Below are 21,802 nucleotides of genomic sequence, written 5' to 3'. Positions count from 1 at the left end.
CAGTGTTCTTATTAGCGGGGCGCGCCATCAATAAAAGCCCTTGACATGAACTAAACCACCAGCCAATCTAAGAATTAATCACATTTTACAAAAATGATTGGAATCCTTGTTCTAATAAGGAGTGAGAAGAGAAGAGAAGCATTCAAATATTATTAAAATATTACAAAAATATTACCTCAACAACACAAAAAGATGAATACAAAAATAACGTGAAATTCTATCAGGTCTGACAGTAGTCAGGGGCCAAGGCCAGAAACCAAGTTCAACTGGACACTTATACTTTAGCAACTGATGAGGATTAGCTGACACACTAACTACACCTCTGTTGGGCCGTGTGTGTGTGTGTGTGTGTGTGTGTGCGTGCAATATGTAAACGTGACTGAGTCTACCATAGGTTATTCTGTAACATGATCAAGCTCCCAATAAACATCAAGTTGTAAACAGATAAGGACACCACCAGCTGGGTAAAAGTAACCACCCTCCCCACTGTCAGCCACAACAGCAAGATCAGCGAAGATGAAGAGAAGAAAAGTGAGAGAGAAAACTATGTGGGAGTGCAAAAACGGACAGAGGTTTTGTTTGCCACTTTATGAGACACTGACTGGCTTTAACCAACTTCTCACTTCAACGCAAAGGTTGAGTGCCTATACAGCTACCATTTGGTTAATGGCAAGAACAATAATAATGAAATACAGATTTAATTAGGGTTCATCTGTGTATTTTAGTGAGAAAACAATTCATTTTGCCTTGTTGGCATGAACTTGCTTTACATGATTTTAATGGACTGCAATGAAACTCTATACAACTACAATAAGGATGATGAACACTGTAATTTAACGAGAAGGGGTGAGAGACAGCACCCCTGGTGAGTCCTCATGTGATCTGCACTCTGAGTAGTGAGGTCTTCGAGAGGCACTACAGCTGGCGGCATGTCGAGGACAATAAAAATAACTTTCCAAACAATAAGAAGCTCCCAGAAAAGCAGGAGTGACTGATTTATGATTTCCAGTGAGTAGATATTCCAGGAAGGGTGAGACAGAGATAATCTGAGAGGGGGAAAGAGGAAATCACCTGTAATGTCACACCGGAGAAGAATGTTTTCACACGAGAAAGGTTCAGGTGTTTGAGGCAGTCGGAGTTTTAACCTGCAGTAAAACCTCAATGAATGTGTTCTCACATTCTTACTGAAACCCTATAGAAGTGAGAACATCAAACTTCACACTAGGAAATGTACTCTATTAGGGATGGGAAAAACTCAACTGAAACTTAAACCTGCATTAAATGTCTTTTGTGTCACTTTGGTGGAGCAGAAACATCTTCTGAACACAAAAGTGACATATGATTACCTTTGAGAAGGTAATATTTGAACAGTCATTTACTTGTGTATTCAGCTGATACAGAGCAACGTTATCATCTAGAAAAGGAGCTTGTAAGATCAGTATTTACTGTCTTTTCACTCTTTTCATCCGGACTGAAATGACAGTCTCTACAAGTGCTAATGTTCCATTTTGTTTCTCTTTGCCATTTGGTGCTATACAGGTGTAGGCCAGCAGGTGAGTGCAGTGGGGTTTATAGAGCATCACTGAAAACACCTGCAACTACAAAAAGACATAAATAAACTGGGATCAGAGCACACCTATGGACCACATCATTCTGTATCGATCTCTCAACCCATCCTCTCTCTACTCTCATTTCATCCACCTGTAAGTAGAGTATATATTCGACAAACAAGAATACTCATTCAAAGTTCTGATGCAATTATTTTTCATATTTTATGACACAAGTATTCATCAATCCAAGATTCCATTCTAGAACTTATCACTATGGAGAAACAATTCATCATAATATGATCATAAACATAATACAGCCAAGTGGAATCTCCAAATTAGAGGAGCTGAGGTCCATCCCCACAGATGCAAAAAAGGAAAATAATCTCCATGCAAATATGAGACGTACTCAAATCTGCATTTTACTTCTACAAGCACAAATACTTCGACAGAAACATACATTTTCTTCAACCCAGCATAGTGGTTGAAATTTCTCGACAACAATATACATACATCATGTTCCGTGGAAACTCTTCAGTTTAAAATATATTCCAAAATAATAAAAAAAAACAACTTCCCTCAATAAGTCAAAAGTAAAACATTGTTAAAACCATGAGACGTACATCATTCCAGTAGCTGTAGAATAAACAATGAGCTACTAAATTTTCATCAAACAACCATGCTTATTGCTGGATGGTCAGTGGGGGAAAGGGCTTTGCATAAAATATTCAATGACTTCATTCTTGCAGTGTTGTAGTTTTCCAAAGTAAATGTTGTAGTATAACCAACTGCAGGCCCCTGATTAAATAAATGCAATTTCCTGGTTTGATTACTTTGACAAGACTGATTTCCTCCTTTTTGTAGGCAAGTTTAAAATTGAGACAAATATATGTTGTGAGGAATAATCAAATACATTTGTGACATGATTAAGAGTGCATTTCTAAAAATGTCAATGTACAGCATATAGTGGATCAGAATGTGGCCTAAAAATACTGCACTATCATATACTGACTGCGATATATAGAGCACATCTCATCACAGTGCAACAAAATTCTCCAAATCCTCAATTTATATACAGGGACACACCTACACAGACTTTAATACAAGCTCAAATGCCATCTACCCTGTACATGGACCACCACTCATTCAAAAGAAACAACTCCATTCCCTCATTCCTTGGTCCCAATGCCCAGGCACCCAAACCTCAAAATCATGCAGAGCCAATAGACTGGATCTGTATGCATGAAAGCCATGTTTGGATTGGCTGGAAACCAGGTGAAATCTGCCAACCAATACGCAAGAACAGTGCTTCTGTCTGCACCTTGAGTACCTCAATGTTGCTGAGTTACCACATGTCAATCAGACAGCAACAGAGCAAAAAAAAAAGTTGTGAGAAATACAGAGTGAGAGGAAGGCAGAACTCTAAAACAAGCTCTGTTATGACTTATTTCACTGAGAAACTGAATGTCGTTTTTTTTCCTGATATGGAAACACAAAGAGAGAGAGGTTTCCTGAGTGTAACCTGAGATCTATACACAATCTAAAGCCGTGAACTGTAAATACTACGAACCAGAACGCCAAGCAGGAAAAAGCTAGGATTTGAGGTGTTGACTGACAATGATGGTACAGGTCTTCAGACTGACAAGACTACAGGAGCACTGATGAATAATGACTTCGGCAACTGCAACCATGATGGGGCCTGGATGGCTCCAAATACTATGAGCCTCAGGGCAGTAAATAATTGAAGCCTGTCTTTAAGTTCTGTACTGAATGAATTATAGAATTTAAAAAAAAAAAAAAAAAAAAACTCCCAACATTAAATTCAGACTGGGAGATCAGAACATTACAATTGTGCCTCGTAGATTATGCAAAATGAGATAAGCACAATCAAAAGTTTTAATTTTTTTTAATCCACACAAATTTAAGTGCACGTTGAATTTACTGTAAATATGGTACAGTTCCTTTCAAGCAGTTATAGTTCATAAATTGTTCAAATGGATTTGAAGGATGGAGGCCATTTTGTGTCGATTGGTAATTACACATCTGAGCAAAAAATAAACACCAGCGAAGTTCTGCAAGGCTCATATCTGGGGCCTCAACTATTCAATATCTACATGCTCCAACTAGCTCACATTATATGAAAACTGCAGGTCTGCTGCAACTCTACATTCTTTCAAATTAAAGATGGAAACTTTTAGTAATTTCTTTTTTACCTCAACTTTGAAAGCTTTTATCAATAATTTGCACCACTGTAACTTCAGCGTCTGGAGAGGAATGATCAGAAAATGCGAGTGATAGCTTTACTGGTATTTGGAAACTTTCAAAGTGCTAGTAATTCAGTCCCAAAAACTGCATGTTCTCGTGTGGGTGTGTGACAAGACTGTAAAACTGCCACTTTCAAAAACTCTTAATCAGTGGCCTAAAAACAAAGACAATGTCAGAGGTTATATGGAGGTCATGTTGTCTTTGACAGACACCTTCTATAGAAAGCCTCTGAGAAGCCATTCATGAACACACACTGTATTATTCACGGTATGTAGGCTTGGTCTAGACTCTGTGAGAGACTTCTTGCATAGTTAAATGCATTATCCCAGTCATAAATCAGCAGCTGAAAGTGATATGACAACAAGGAGATGGTTTCATGTTTTTCCAACACCTTTCACGAATGCCTAATGGCTATTTCTCAATTTCCTGCAAAACAATCATACACATCCGCACACATATATACACATGTGTCGACACATACAGATTACCTGAGGGAATACAAAAATGAGCATGAGAAAATGTGGATAGACCTAGTTCACTAGACAGGTGCAGGAAGGCTCAATGACACAATTGAGAAAGATTGTTTGACTAAATGTTAATAACAGTTTCACTTTAGAGGTTTGAAACAAATAAAGTATCACTACATATTCAGTCAAATGAAAAGCTAGAGGATTCGATTGACGGTCCAACAGCACACATTTGTAATTCATTGTTATATCATCCTGCTTGCCTTCCCACCACTTGTTTGATTTCTCCTCTTACAAAGCTTGCTACAAACTTTGTATTGGAAGGTTACACAAAAAAAATTAAGATTTACACACTGACCAATTTAATCATGAAACACAAACATCCTCATTTACTGTAAACTTTGCAGAGCTAGAATATGTAGTCCGACAATGACAGTCAGTCAATGTTTTATAAATTTTTGAATAAGTGGAAAATTGGCAGGGGCTTTTGTAAATCCATTATACAAGCTAAGATACAAGCTTGACTCAACTCACAACCTCACTCAACATGCAAACACACAGACACATGCTATGACAGACCTTAGGGAAATAATTAAAATAAAGCACATAATTTTTGGCAGCTTCAACCATTGATCAAAGTGTTTGAGAGGCAGTTTTTTTCCCACGCTTCAAAACATTGAGTCAGGAGCCATCACTCACTGTCAAACATCAACTTCTTCCTCTCCTCTCCACTCTGTCCGTTCCTGTGTCCCCTGTGGGCACGACCATTCAAAAGTGAAAGATGGCGTGCTCAATTGCACATGCATGTGCAAGTGTTGTTGCACTTGTTGTCTTGTTGTGAAGTGACATCATTTGTACTAGTGAAAGTTAAAGTGACCACAAGGAGTCATTGCTAAGCAGAAATACAAACAACTACATTTATAAGCTGATGCAAAAGTGCCTGAAGATCCACTTCGTCTGTTGGCCTTGCGGGACCTAAAGATCCTTTGGGATCACTTAAGGGGAATGTCCATACTTGTCTCCATAAACATGAAGAAAAATTAATTCCCAGTTCAACATCTTGTCATGAAATGTCAGATTAAAAATGCCAAATTTAGCCCATCACAGATTTGGTATCAACTTAGTGTTGAGAACTTGTAGTGCAGAAATGCCAGAGATGTGGTATCTCAGGTGGTTTGATTGTTTAGACCCTTAAATATGATGAAGTGTGACCCCAAGTTGTGTTTATTATTAATAATAACAATAAGAAACTTTATTTGTATGGCAGCTCAAAGTGCAGAATAGTCACAATACAGCACACAACACATACAAGTAAAGCTTGTAGCTTCCTTGCCCAACAATCACAATCCTGGCCATGTTTGAATGAACCTGCTGAAATCATGATGTAAAGAAACAAACTCAATTTCAGACTCTTACAGTGTATAGACAATACAGTGCTTCCAGCAAAGAAAGAAAAGTGATGGACAGGATTGAACAAGAACAGAAAAATCACTCAAATTGATGTAATGAGAGGAGAGTGGTTAAAATAGATGAGAAAAAGAGTGACAGTTTCTTTAATATCCGGCAGGCAGGGAATGTTTTCTCACACAGCAGTGTGTGCGTGTGTGCGCGTGTGCGTGTGTGTGTGTGTGTGTGTGGAGTTGACTGAAAGATGAAGGGGCTCTCCAAAGGCCACACCCACTAGGTGTCTAATTAGGAAAAGACATAAGACTCCTAATTTATTAACTTCTCTACTTCCAAAGAAAGGCTGCTCATTTTCAGCCAGTACTCTATTCTTGCATGTGATCATTCCCTCAGTGTGACATGGCATATAAACAACAGTCATTTTATAAATATGTGCTTCTTTCTTTTTAAATTTAAATTTATATTTTTGCATATTCACAATTGTGTACTCAATTTTTCACCATCTTTTTGGGGTAATTCATAATGTCATGCTTAAGTTAGGTTCTGCTTCATGTGCTCTATACTGTGCGCATTAATGGCATTTTTTAAAATTGATGGCGCTAACATCACAATATATGATTTATACTTGCCGTCAAGACCTGTCCATTGAAACTTGTTGGTATGTTAACATTTCCTAACCTTACCAAGCCACAAACTAAAACACAGTCTCATTTGTCGTGCAGCACAACGTGTACAATAACTCCTTAAATGAAACATTTGTCAATGTAAAATGTTCAGAGCACCACATACTAATATATCTTTCGAAACCTAAAGCTGTGGCAGTACAATTCTAACTGCACTGCACTATAGCTGACCACTTTTAAAAAAAAAAGCCGAAAAATGTTAATAAAGAACGTTATCCCTTCAACCAGACTGGTATCTGGCAAACGGAGTATCCAGCACAACCTGTCTGCCAGTGGCGCTGCAGTGAAAACAGTGTTCCCACAGCAATAGTTATGTCCAATCTGATTTTAATGGGCCTCACTTTTTTAGCCCTCAGCTCATTTCCTCCTTTCTCTCAGAGCTGTCACTCACTGGGTCAGTAGAGGGAGGGAGAAAATGAGAGCACGCTGTGCCAGCTGTCTAGAGTTACATCTGCCCTTGTGCTTTTTGGACATAAAGGCAATAATCTTTCAGAAAGCTTAGAATGCCATGAATCACACAAGGAGGAAAAAAATCTGATATTTATGAATGCACTTTACTCTCATCTTACACATACATACTTACACACATACAATACACACACACATACACCCTTTGACTTTTAAATGGGTTTTAGAGGACAGCGTACGCTCACATGCAGGTCAAAATGATGTCCCATCTCATATCTGTCAGCACCCAGAGTTTATTTACCCAGTTACATTATCATTTGTTGACCTAGTCACATGATCTGAGAGCGGGAGGTGCAGAACCCCAGGCACCCTGGAGAGCCCAGTCAGGATGTGATGAGAGACACAGGCATTCCCCCCCCAACCCTTCCATGTTTCTATCATTCTTTTTCCTTTGACTTTTGTCACTTTTGTCTGCAGTGCAAGCCGCATTTAGAACAGAATGCAGAAGAATCAGAGAGTAAAATGTGTGTCCAAACTCAGAAATCAATATTATGCAAGTACAGTTGCATCAAATGTTGTGAACCCTAACACCTGTTTTCAATATGATCCAAGCTTGATCTCAATCGATTTTGGTTCTTGTGGCCAACTTCCCGTGGAAGCCATGCTGGACAACCCTTGTCAGATTTTCTACACCCCGACATTTCATTGTCTCACAGGAGACAGCAGGTAGGGGTGGTAGGATAATGGTATGAGGATGAGCATGCTACAGTCGGTGAACTGGTCATGTCTAGTTTATCTTTTCATACGATGAAGCTTTTCAGGTAGTCCAATGCAGGCAAGTGTGTTACATAAATGAATTAGCACTACCATCTCTCTCTCTCTCCATTAAGATTAACTTTTTAAACTACTGTTTATGTTGTTGCTGCTGTTACTATGAATGAAATGGGAATTATAGAAAGAAATGATAATGCAGATCCTTGGGGATATGAGCTGGGAAAAAATAAACGAGTCATATTAAGCACTATTTAACGCAATAATAATAGTAAATGGTACACCTCACAACGTACATGCAATCAACAAAGTGAAAACTGAGCTAGCACACACTTGGAATACATATGGAGCAGGGAGCACACAAGCGAAAACACATCTAAACATACGTCACTCCTGATCTCCATTAATTGAATTAGCTGTCAGCCTTAGCATCATCTGTTGACACAGGCCTCAGCCAAGTTTATCTATTTCCCCGTGTGCCTCTTCTTCTCTCTCTTCACTCACCCTTTTAAATATGTTCTGTCACATTTGTCCCCTTAAACCTCAAGACCCATTTTTGCTGTCTTTGTTTTGTCTTAAATACCAAGGTCACAAGTAAGCTGCAAGACCGCAGACAGGGAAAACAGTCAAATTGGTAGCAGACCAGAACATACGTACTGTTTACATTCAAAAGTTGAAGGGATCTGGAAAAAGCAGTGTTTTAATGCATAATTTTACTTCTTTGTTAAGAAATTGGGGAGATTTGCCTCATATTTTTACTCGTACCAGTACCCAACCTATTTTTCTAACAGCAAGTAGGCAATAGGCAGCCATTTGTGAAAGTGGTCTTATGAAGACACCACCCTGGTTAAATAAGTGTCAAAAAAGGAAAAAAAAATCAAAATGTACATGTCCCATCTTTGCACATTTGTAGTTTTTAGGCAAATATGTAACTACAAGAGACAGTCCTATAACAAGACACATGGGCACAATCAGTTTATTATTCATGTGCTTTGATACCAACCACCACACACTCTACTTGGCTCTTTGCCACAGTCTAACTCGCAGCAGATGTTTCACTGCCCAGGGACAAGAATCTCTCAGCCACAAGGACCATCTCAACAATGAAAAAAACAGAAACATCCTTACCTGGTATGTTCCTATGCCGATATGTTTGGGATCGATCTTCACAAGCTCAGCCAAAGGATCTTGAACACGTCTTCCAATAGACACTGTCCACAAACGCACAAACACACACAAAGCAAATATCAGGCCACATCTCTCTTGAGATTCCTTTGATTTTTCATGGACCTGAAATATCTGAATCTGTTATTGAATATTCATAGCCATATTATAACTGATTATGCAAATTGCCTGCTTGCTGGCCTGAGGGCAGGCCTAAACCAAATGTCAGTCCTCCATCCCAATAATATTAATTACAGTTGACTTTCATCCAGTCTGTCTGCACCTGGCTGTCATATATCACCCCAATAGATGTGGGAGCCATGAACCTTCACAAACACTCATTTAACCAGACTCATGCACATTGGCAAACAAATAAATACCCACAGTGCATATCCACCAAAGGAGAGTTACTTTAATGGTGGCGTCTGCAAGGCTTCAGCCTGCTGCTGTAAATGAAGCCAAATATTTTTTCCATGAATATGCTGGCAGGACCACATGACCAAAGGTGAAAAATTACAAACAACCTTACTTACTTACATACACAACATAATATATGACATCACATTACCCCCACCCACCACACACACACACGCACGCACGCACATGGAAAAATGCACAACTAGCCGTTCCTCTTCACATCCCTGTAAAAGCTCAAGGACATGCTAAGTACTGTGAGTACAAATGTTTTTGTTATTTTTTGCTGTTATTTTCAAAGTAAAATGGTAACTGCACTGCATTTATTTTGCTCTTTCAGTCAATGCCAATGGATTTCATTGACTCACAAACACACACACACACACACACACACACACGCTACATGGCCCAAACATCAGGAACAATTTGGGGTTTAGCACAAGGACACATTGACGTGAGGTCAGGAGAAGCCAGGGATTATACTTCCGACCCTTCAATTAATGGAGGATTCACTCTGCCTCAACATGTTTCCACATTTGGAGAAAAAAAAATACAGTAAAACTCAGACAAATATCACTTTTAAAAATAGATCAGAGCACAGCTTGCCCTCCAAGGAATTGATAAGCCTCAATATCAAGCTGTCCAAAACAGACTGTCACTTCACCGTCCATACTGTGATGCTGCTAAGAACTGGTTTGTGTCCATTTTGAGTGATTGAATCTTAGTGGTCAGCGATATTCTGTGAGACACATCAGATTCAGATCTTTCAGGCAGAACGGATAGACAAAAAAAAAAAAAGAGAGGGATGGGATATAGTGGAGGGAGTATGTCTGGAATCAATGGCTCTCCTCTCCTCTCTCTACTCTTGCTGCGGTGGGAGGCTGCAGCCTGAGATAATATTTAGACAAGGATGGAGTTTCAACCCTGGCCTTGCTCAGTGCACCACCAAAATGCTCCAATATTCTTTTTCTGCAGTCCTGCTTAACTCTCGAGCACTTATTAAAAGTTTATGAGCACTCCAGTTTTGTATTACTTGAAGTACTAAAAAAATGAGGAAAAAGAGAGAAAGTAACAAGAGAGGAAGACCCTGGTCAGAAACCTAGATCAAGAGACCTGGGAGCAAAAGGCGACTTGCAGCATTCTGCTGGTGTTGCTGGGATGTGGCTGCGCTGCTGCAGAGCATAAAAGGTACAATAAAATAAAGTAGGCAAGGAGATCTAAGCAAGGATAACATCAACGTCACCTGTCTGAGCTACACAAAGATCAGTAACACTTTCACTAATGTAGCTGATTTTTCAGTGGGATCACTCTTGAGAATCCGAGTCACATTTCGGCTTCCCTCCACTCCATCCTTGCACTGAACTCTCTGATCAGAAGCTACCAAGAGAGAGGAGAAATAAGATGAACACAAAAACAGCCCTCCTGATGACGAGTCTAAATAATGGCTTTTACCACTAGGTGTCCCTAGATCATGCAACAACTGATGAAAAAGATTAAACGGTGCCTTTAGTTCACAATTCCCTGCAGAGATATAGACATTGACAGAAACAGACATACTTCCAACGGCAAACCAGACAGACACAAACACTCAGCTGCCACATCCAACTACAACCATCGTGTCCTCCCTCAGCACGCCTTTTTTTACACCAATGCAAAGTCAAATACTGTGGATTTCTCATGGCTTTCATTAGGGGTATAAATATGGCTCTCCGTGGCATTCAGAGCTGCTGACCACAGGAAACTAGTGAGGAATAATCCAGCCTCACATGATTTATAGCTTTTATAGAGGAAGTCTGCTGGAAACATTTGTTCTTCAGAACTCTGTTTTATTCCGCCGTGTTTTCGGTGATGTAGTGTGTGGAGTACGAGAGGGTGAGGTGGCAAATGACAGAAAGAGGGAGAGAGGTAAAAGAGCACAGAAGAGACCTCAGAGAATCTAATCACAATGCCAGATATTTGCTGATATTATTCTTGGTAAGAGGGGGGAATACAATCTGGATTAAAAAATGGATAGAGATATTTAAATGACTGCTTATAGAAATGATTTAAATGCAGTTAAGGCCACTATGAAAAAGCCACAAAAAACAGGAAATTATAATTTATTTAAAGTGGCTCTGGTTTTATTACCTCATCAAAATTTTTTCAATTTTTTTTTTTTTTTACAGTCAATTACCATTGTTCAACTATTCTGTCGGTGGGTGTTATTTTCACCTCACGTCAAGTGAAAGTGGGGTGTAACAATGAGGTGCATCATGTGACTCTTTGCCCCACATCACCTTATATGTGAAGGACCCAAATTTCTAAAGCTGAAAATAAATCAGAATAACTGAGAGCTCCCACGTTGACAGAAAGAGCTTTTCACCATTCGAGCTGACACGCTTGGGTAATTGATTGTTGTTGTTTTTGAATTGTTTTATAGAGAAAATAATTAATCCAAAAAAATGTAAGTACAAGCTTAGTCGTCATTCAGAATGATTAGTGTGATATAACTGGTATACCTCCTGTCGTCAACAATACCACCATGTTTGCCAAAGACAAGGTCCAACAGCTCTTTGCCAAAATGTTTAGGGATGCATAATATATCAGCATTCATAAAGACATCAGTCGATGTTTTTTTAAATATTGGTATGAGTGAGATGTCTAAATATGGGCCCATATGGAATGGAAATAATGCGCTAAACGTATGACTTGTGGTGGGCATTTCCAAATAATTTTAAAATAAATGAAAAGGTTCCTTTTTCAAAATGCACATATTTTTCAGTACAAAATGTGCATATGGTACAACAGAATCATATAGACATCGGAAAATATCTGCCATAACGACAGTGTTAATATTGCTCCTTTTATCAGCCAAAATGTTCATATTGGTGCATCCCTAGTTTAAACACTCATGGATAGACACCATTCAGCATAGCAGCTTGGCTGGCGTACCTGCACTCCTCAAGTTGGGGTCCAGATCTGGCATCTCTTTGACTGCCTCGGGACTCACGCTGTAGATGGATGCTCCTGCCTCGTTGGTGATACTGGGGAAAGAGCGCAAGTCGAGGAGTGAGGTAATAGGGAATGGAGAGTGATACCTCGAAAAAGAGAAAATCAAGTGGAGGAGATGGTTAGGAAGAGTGGGAACAGAGAGACAGGATAACTGACTGCAAGTTGATGACTGAAATCTCCACTGCACGCACTTTAAATAATCCTTATGCCTCGGAGAGCAAATATAAGTGACTGTATGCAGCTAAATTGCACGTATGAGCCATCGGCCTTGTATGCAACCATGACAACTAAACAAATTCATATTTGATGCGAGTCACAGCGCTGACTTGTATTACAATTTCTGAGGTTGTGTTTCATTTCTATTTATCTTATTTTATCTATATCTTCGATAAGTTACTTCCTCCTTATTTATCTTTACTGTGAAATGGAGCACTGCAATCCAAAAATTTCCTGCAAGGGATGAATAAAGGATTTTCTGATTCAGATTCTGAATGATAACGATGCTTACTTATGGTACGCCTAATGTTTTAGATACACGTAGCTTCAGAAACATTGGTTTTCCTGTATATATTATTAAGAGAATGACTACCTTGTCCCTCACATTCAAATAGCACAAACCTGAAGGACAGAAAAGTACACCCTAACAGACCTCTGCAGCACAGTGCCGCCTCCATCCATGTGACACTACTGTCATCTAGGGGTCATTGTGGTGTACTGCTATTTGATAGAATTTCCAACGACAGAGTCATGTCAGGTTTTGGTGCCAAATAAGTGATCTATTTATTTCAATTTTTATCAAGTATTTTTTTGTTGACAATAGTATTTAAACCAACACTGACAAATCTAAAGTGTATTACTGAACAATCCCATCAAAGTTTTGAGCCTCCTGGAAAATATAATTGCTATTTATTGAAGCTTCCGTGAATAGAGGCTGCGTCCAAAGACAGGATTAATCGCACAATATTTTAAGACACTGTTTGTTGACAGCATCTCTGGGGAAACAAAATACAAGATATTATCACTCGAAATATACTCGAGTCTTTCATTAAAAATCAAATTGTCAGAATAATGCCCCATCCTGTCATTTTTAAGCGGGGGGGGGGGGGATTCTGGATCTGCTCCAAAAAGTTGATATGTTCCACTGTTACATCAGTGTGACATGAGTCCTGGCCAAAGAGTGTTTGTGCATCTTGCTAACTAACAAACAAACAAACAAACAAAGAGCAATGACAGCCTAACTTCCTTGAGGAAGGTTATTATTTCATGTAGCTGAAATTAGTAAACTTCTTTATAGTTCATATTCTGGCACATGTAGAAATTGAAAATGAACTCATCCTACATGGAGACATTGGCTTTGCATGGCAACACGTTTTCCACCATTAATGCATTAATTCTAAAGAAGACTAATCTCTCAACCACAGACAGGGATGATAAATCCATTAATACTTGAGTCAACGCCACCAATGGGAGTTGTCCTATAGTTTAGTCCTTCTGTTCTCGGGGTTGGATGAAGAATGAAAGGGGTCTGGCGGATGACATGAGGGGATTTTTCCTGAAGGCTTCCCAATATGAGGAGGAAGTCAGTGCCTACTTAATATCCACGACTCAGAATAAGGCCTTCTATGGTCCACACTTACACACACCATCCCTCAGGCCTGCAATTCAAATGAAGTTGTCCTCTCTCACTCTTTCTGAGCCTCTCTATTCATTCCTTCCTCTGGCCCACTGTTCTTTTTGTCAGCTTCCAATCCATCGTGCTGACAGCTGACATATCGCCATGGTGACGCTACTAACGAGCAGTGGCACATGACCTTCAAAAAGGGTCAAATCAGGGCTGGTCATTAACCCCGCACACTCTGTGACATACATTTGTATAAAAGCATGCACACACGCATGCACACAGACCGACAGACACACACTAACTGATGCTGCGTAAGAAACAGAAGACATGAATATGATCAGATACCTATTCTACCTCCAACTAACCCATCTCTCCCTGTCTTTAAATGCATGGGCAAATAGACAAGGCTGTGTGAGGCCTCAGGGAAAGAAAACGCACCAAACATAACTCCAACCTCCCTCTCAGCTTTCGTTTAGAATCAGCAGGACAATGGAGGTCACGGACACGGTGGCAAAGCCTCAGCTACTTTCATCATGAAAGGAGAAAGAATGACAGAGACAGAAAAGGGAAATAGTGAGGATAAAAGTATAAAGGGTGAAAAGATATCACTGAGGAGATATTAGACAAGAGGAGAACAGAAAGAGAGGCCACCAGCCCCTATCATGTCTAACTTAATTAAGGCTGCCACTGGGGCAGCTGGGTAACAGCACTGTCATGGATACAGCTCTGAGCCCTCATTGCCATGGCATCATTGGCCGTCGCTACAGTGAGGGCATCATCCTGGCAGCCAGCAGAAGGTTGTCTGCACCCTAGCTCTCTGGCCTAAGTGGGTGGATGGTCGATATGCTGACACACACATACGTACGCAGACACAAAGTCATTGGTCGCCTCTCCATTTAAAGCTGTGAGTTGGTGGCCCTGTAGCGCTATCAGTTATTTGTGCTCTCTTCTTGCCCTCTCATTTGTACGCACACACACAAAAATAGGACTGCCTTTAGCCATGTCCCCTCCTGGGGGAAAGTCACAAACTGGCTCCCTATCTGTTCCCATACTGGTTGTCTCTGAGACACGCCCTTGGGCCTGACACACACATCATGACCCCCTGCTGCCCCTCAAGAAACTTAACATTGGAAGAGACGGATACACACTTTGATACCTCGTTACAGCCTTCTAGCACACACAGCCTTGATCCAAATTAAAAGCAGCTCATCGGATCAGTCAGAAAAGAAGAGGGGCAATAATATCAGCAACTAATCTGATACAAAGGACAAAAAGTTGGGGGGGGTGAGCTTAATGAGAGAATTTATTGTTTTTAAGATTGAATACTAAGACAGACAAAGAGAAGAGTATCCTGATATGACAACAGTTAAAATTTGAATATGGAAAAAGGAAACAGATGATGGAAAATTCCACATATTCGTCTTGATTGTGTGTGTCTGACATGAAAAGGTACTTTGCAAAAATAGATTAAATTCATTGAAATTATGTACAAGTAAAAATCATGAACACAATCCAAATAACAAATACAACAAATTAAAATGTATTGATTTTAGATTAAATAATTTAATATTATTGATATTTTTCCTATTATAGGCATTTCATAAATGAAATTTTTAAAAGAAATGAAAGGAGCAAAAGTATTGTGGTTAAAAGTAATTTGTTGTACCACTGTCTTTGCAAGCGCTGCACTCACCCTCTTGTCAGGAACGTGACCATTTATTTCACATTTCTTTCCAGTTACTTGTTTTCTCTCCGGATCTGGCAACTATCCAAGTCTAACTCCAGAGCTGACTTGGTTTTTCTCAAATTTTTGCGTTTTATCGTTGACAAAAATCCCAAATGGCTGAAGTCTGTGTTTTGCCCTCATTGATCCACAGTAGTTTCATTTCAAACTTCGGCAAAGCCACACAAAAAAAGCTTCAGAAAGGTTTAACACACACACAACCAGTACCAATTTTTCTTTCAACAAATCCATAAACAGACCTGTTGCTGTCCCTGCACTTGCCGCCATTCTGTAGTTCACCGTCTAGTAGCTCCAGCACCTCTGGTACTTTCAGGACCATAGAAAAATAATTACTGGCATAGTTTCAGAGGTTTGGCCTCAACCGGGCTCCATAGCACAAGTATCAAGAAGGCATCCGTGATGTGTTGGTGCACACCTCTACAATAGAAATTTACCAATAATGTTTCTAATGTCCAAAGAAACAAAGCACTGTTGCAAATCTGTTTGACAGGCTGACTGAACTAAAGCATGTCAATGATATTTCAGGTGGGCTTTTAAAACCACAGCCATAAACAGAGATGCAGAGTAAAGTGTACACATCATTAGGTGGGAATGTGATCTACTCGGCATCAAAGGGGTTAAGAGGGAATTAACGACAAGCCATCTACCAGCTGAGGGCCAAAACTTCAAATGGTTTCAAGATGCAAAGTCTTTGTGTTCAATATAAGTGGATTTGCCTCATCTGCCTTTGAAGAAACTGTGATGTCAGATTTTACCACCCAAAAATATATTTATGTAAAACACACACACACACACACACACACACACACACACACACACACACACACAAGTTGCTCTGTCCCGCTTGATCAAACAGCTTGGGTCCATTGTTCAGTCAGCTGCAAAGCTTGACCTCAGGGAGAAAAATTCAGGGACGCATCATCTCTCTCACACACACACAGACACACACACACACACACACACACGCAGAGACACACACGTCGGGTCTGAAGACGATGACATTTTTCACAGAGAAAAGCGTCCAAATGGCAGGTGTCAGGGGCCGTCAGTCTCTAGCAACATGCTAGAAGGCAGGCAGGCACACGCACACACACATAAACTCCCAACTGCCAGTGTGAGGCACGTCTGAAAAGAGCAAAGCCTCACAGACACTCATGTCAATCGGGTAGCAGGAAAGGCCTGCACTTGTGTCACGCACACACACACACACACACACACACACACACACACACACACACACACACTCCACCCAACCCACAAACAGACACATGGCATGTCACACAGACTCATCACACTTTGTCACGCGCAGGACCATTGGAGGGAACAGTGCAGCCCAAAGGGCATGGCATGAAGGGTGGGTGGAAGATGTTAAAAAAAAGATGTAGAAGGGACAGAGGCTGACCACCAGTGAGGCATGGTGGGATGGTAAGGGTGATATGGATGATGCTGGCAGATATTCACCATCTACCACCTGCGAATACATAAGCCCGACAACACCCAAAAACATACACCAGGAGAAAGAAGTGTTTAAGTGACCCCTAAATATTTTTGGTTTATTCCTGTGTTATGCAGCTACTAATAACAAGCCAAGTTATATTTGTAAAAAAGAACAAACAGAAAAGGTAATGAATGAAAGCGCAGGAGGAGGACACAGATGTCAGAGCCACCTCATGCCCTCTGGAGTGATCCCTCTCAGTTCAATGAGTAAAAGTGAGAAAGGAGGAGCAGGTGATACCTGGAGATGGGCAGAAGTAAAGCAGATTAGATGCCAAAAGCAGTTATACATAGTGCTCCACTTCATCTTATTATATCTTGCCGTCATCATCCAACAGGTCAGTCAGCGTAACAGTCAGTTTTATCTAAAGTAAATCTAACTACTATACATGAGGGGTGTCAACAACATGTTCCTTTCTAATGTGATCCTCAGATTCAAGCAACCAGGCAATACAGTCATTCAGCAGTGTGAAGACGACTTGTCAGCGCTGTTGGGCAGTGATTGTTCAAATAAGTACAGTCCTTTCCTGGTTGACTTCAGTGGAGAGATGATGCACAAGTAAGTAGGTGTTATAGAGCATGTGGACTTATTTCATCAGGCCCCATGACAGGTCATGAGAGTTCTTTAGGGACTACAAGAGCTCTTCTGTTATGAACGACTGATTGTACCACTGTGTTATCTGAGCAGAAATTAAGTTGGTTTTGCTCACCCTGCACCAGTATCTCCTGGAAATCTGAATGGTTAATTCTCTCGGGTAGGAGGGTTTTCAAATGCCTCTGCTAGCTGGTTTTCCATTTCTTTTTCTGAGGTTAGCAGATCGGTGTTTTTTTTTTGTCCTTGTTGTTTCATTGATCATTCTGTGTGATTGTTTCAGACAGAAGATCAGTCTGGTGAGGTTTTTTTTGTTGTTGGATGTTGATAAAACAGTTTCTGCTTTTTTTTTGTCTGGGCTTCAGTTGTAGTCATTAAAACAAGGATGAGGCTAACAGTGCAGTAAACCAATGACCGCAGCAAAACCACATTGAGACCAGGCACCATTGTCACAGACACCAAATGCAGCTTTCTGAATCAGTACTGGGCCAATATTAACATCAAGTGGTGTACATGAAATATAAGGAAAATGATTTATACTTCATTATATGGAAAATACCAGATTTGACAAGTTCACAATTTCTATCAATAATCAGCCAACCCCAGTCCAACCTTCATCGAGTCAAATTCATAACCTTTTTGTGTACCCATTGGTTTGTTTTCCTCCTCTGTAATGAAGATACACCCACCAGCCAGGCTGCCATCCCATGCCTCTGAATCCATCTGTCCCTCTGCACCTCCTTCTCTTACTCACCGTCGGTGAGGCCTGAATGCCTGGATCTCACTCAGTCATAACTGACCCTGCCACTGTATGTTCATCACTCACTCAGCCTGGTCCCTGAGAGCACGCCTGGACACAGGACATGACAGGGGATACACACAAACACACACACACACACACACACACAGTCATAAATACAGTCTCCACAACTGTCCTCCAGGTTCATCAGCTAGCCAGTAAAAATGATCTCATCCCACCAGGAGAGAGCTGGAGGGCATCGTGGTCAAGGGCATATTGTAAGGATGCCTATGTGTCAGTGCAGGCATGCATGGCTGTTGGAGTATCTTCATGCATCTTCGTGCATTGCTCTCGGACAACTCTAACTATGAACCAGTCAAGGAGAGAACTATGAGTACTACTTGAAAGAGAGATGGCCAACTACTTTTTAATCAGTCAGGGAACACAACTGCAGGCAAATATGCGAATGCAGAACATTACATGTTCCAATGCAACTGTAACTAGGGCTTAACGATATATTGCCGTTTTATTGAAGTCCTAATATGGCCTTGTGCAATATCCAAATTGCAGTATTTGCACCAAATGTGTATCAAAATACAATTCTAAATAAAGTGTTGTGGTGTTGCAGTGATATCTCAACATCCAAATGGAAAATATCTTAGTTTGATTAAGACCCCCAAGCAAATCACACCATTAGCATTTCAATAGGGCTATCAATTAAAATGTTTATACCATCAATAAATGGAATGATAAAGAGTTCCTCTATATTATGAATATTTAACAATTGCAAAATAAATGCAAGAGCCATCTTACAAAAAGCAGACTAAAATGGCAGCCATTATGGCCCAAAGTTAGGGAACAGCCTGCCAGAGAACATCAGGACCGCAGAGACTGTTGATGTTTTTAAAAGGAGGCTCAAGACTCACCTTTTTAGTTTAGCTTTTGACTGATTTAACTGCTTTAGTCTCTTTTATCCTTTAATTTTATCACTATATTTTATTGTTGTTTTTATCTTTTAATTATTTTATTTTACTTTTTCATTAGCTCTTAAACTTTTATATATATATATCTATATATCTATCTCTATATCTATCTCTCTATCTATATCTCATTCTGATATTTTAATATTATTTAAATTTCTGTTCTTTCATATTCTACGATCTTTTAGTTTTCAGTCTTTTAGTTTTTAGCTCCAGTGTTTCCTCATGGGGGCCCTCCACACTGGGAGGTGTGTCTGGTCCGCCCGCGGGGGTGTCGTCCTTGGGATCGTCCAGGCCCGGAGAGCTGGGGGGCTCTGCATTATATGAGGAGTGTACCCGGTCTGTCCAGGTCGGGGGTGGGCTGTGACATCTTCCGGTGTGGATGGCTCCCATAGGTGGTCTTTCCTCACTAGGATTTTCAGTGCCCTGCCATGTTTCTACTGACAGTCAGTGTGTGGTTGTGTGCATGTGTGTGTGTGTGTGTGTGGGGGGGGGGGGGGGGTGCATGCATGTATGTGGTCATGTGGGTTCTTAACATTTATTGTATTGCTTTATATTGTATTTAATGTTGCTTGTCTTTATTTTTGTGAAGCACTTTGAGTTGCAATTTTTGTATGAAAAGTACTATATAAATATAAATAAAGTAAAGAAAAGTAAAATGTAGGTACACAGATTACCACGTGACCAATTTTATTTCTCTTAAGACCCAATATAGAAAACTGGCTGTAATTAACAATTAGTGGATTTGCAATGTAGCTACATTCATAAGTCCCCAATAATCAGGCAAGCAAGAAAACTGGTGACTTGGAGGACCTTAACACGGTCAGTCATCTCATCGCCCTCAGGAGAGACAGAGCAAGTGGTCAAGAAATCAGATGTCATTTTTGTCGGCCTAAAGCTGCAATGTTTGTGTATGTGTATCATCACCATTGCCCAAAGATCTTCCTAACCTTAGCCCACATATTCTTGCCCTCTGATATCATTAACATCAGCTTGTTAGAGCCAAACACTGTCAACTTGTCATTCTTCATGCACACAGCCCCACACACACACAGCCACACACACACACAGCCACACACACACACATCATCATCATCAAATTGAAGCGGTTCATTCGCTGCAGTGTGTAAACAAATAGGTTCAATTGAACAACTGACATTCACAACCACATACCTCAGCTCCAAAGAATTTGAAAGAAAACCAAAACGAACAAAGATAAGAAAGTAAGATTGAAAATGGCTTTGATCAATCATGTTATCCTTAAAATCTTAGTCCAAGAAAGCACAGCTAACCATCTTGAACCACAGGCCCAAAGATATCAGTCATGTTTATTTGACTCAGTGCTTTCTAAAACCATTCTGAAGTGCAACTAGTATGATAAAAGTGTTCTTCATACTTAACAGACAAGAAAGGGGTTGCCAACTACTGGATGTTATCAAGCAACACTGACTTGAGCATAGTTTATATAAAGATTTGTTAACAGAAGACTAAATGTGACCACATTCAACTACACAAATATTATCTGAAGGCTGACTCACAAAGACTGCATGAGAGAAGGGGAACTGATGACAGGACGATCTTTGTACACTGCTGAGATTTGTATGATTTTCTCCACAGACCGTGAGTTACAGTTTGAGTGTCGATAGATTGTGTGTGTGTGTGTGTGTGTGATGTGTGCGTGTGTGTGTGTGATGTGTGCGTGTGTGTGTCCAAACTATCAATCAGCTCCTCGCTTAAAGATTCAGAAACACCAGCTGAGTCGGGTGACAGAGCACTGTGCATCACCAAGCAAAACAGTCCATTACAAAAGCGCGCCCCCCCCACACACACACACACACACACACACACATCTGGTTGGTGTTTTGCACCATAAGAGCTTTCTTACGAGCTTTGACAAAGCCTGCATGCTCTGCCAATCAGTGCTAAGGCACAATGACAGACAAGGTCATGCTACACTGGCCTGCTAAGGAGCCAGAAAATAACACACACACACACACACACACACACACGCACACACACACACACAAGTCTGCGGAGTGCTAGCTCCAAGCAGGTGATGAACAATCAATGAGCAGCACTCCAAATAGACAAATAATCACTGAGACTTAACAGGCATACTCACATCCATAAACACGCAGGTTAAAGGCATGTGTTTTCTAACCAGGTACGTCACAACCTGACATCCAGCAGGAGGTCTTTAAATTATTGGGGCACAGCTGTACAGCAAATCACCTAATGTGGATTCAGTGGGGGCCATCACAGGCACAGACAGACCTTGTCAACTAAATAATACCTCATGCTGAATCATGTCCTGCAGGGTGCTGGTTTTTCATCAAGGACTTGTTCAGGTTTAATCATGTAATACAACTGTGTTATAAATCTAATAGGGGGATAAAGAGTTTAATCCGGCAATTTATTATCTCTGTAGTGAAAAGCTAGTTCAGTTATACTTTCTGGATTGTTTTTTTTCTGAGATGAACACTTATGTGGGAGACATTGCTTTTAAGAAATGTAATAT

The 21,802-nt window shown here is 40.3% G+C and overlaps 1 protein-coding gene across 1 annotated transcript in view; it reads right to left on the bottom strand.

Annotated features, from left to right (window-relative positions):
- srbd1 (S1 RNA binding domain 1) overlaps window positions 1-21,802 on the bottom strand; it is a 50,691-nt gene that overhangs the window by 12,079 nt on the left and 16,810 nt on the right. The window contains exons 15-16 of the mRNA XM_086180099.1: window positions 12,055-12,146; window positions 8,674-8,756 (exon numbers count right to left, since the gene is read on the bottom strand). Coding sequence (XP_086036225.1) covers window positions 8,674-8,756; window positions 12,055-12,146 — 175 coding nt within the window. The remainder of the gene's footprint in view (window positions 1-8,673; window positions 8,757-12,054; window positions 12,147-21,802) is intronic.

The sequence above is a fragment of the Aulostomus chinensis genome, chromosome 16 (assembly GCF_037954235.1).
Source record: "Aulostomus chinensis isolate RoL2024-O1b breed Wild chromosome 16, RoL_Achi_v1.0, whole genome shotgun sequence".
NCBI lineage: Eukaryota > Metazoa > Chordata > Actinopteri > Syngnathiformes > Aulostomidae > Aulostomus > Aulostomus chinensis.
The sequence above is the reverse complement of the archived record's forward strand: the minus strand, read 5'-3'. Positions and strand labels throughout refer to the sequence as shown.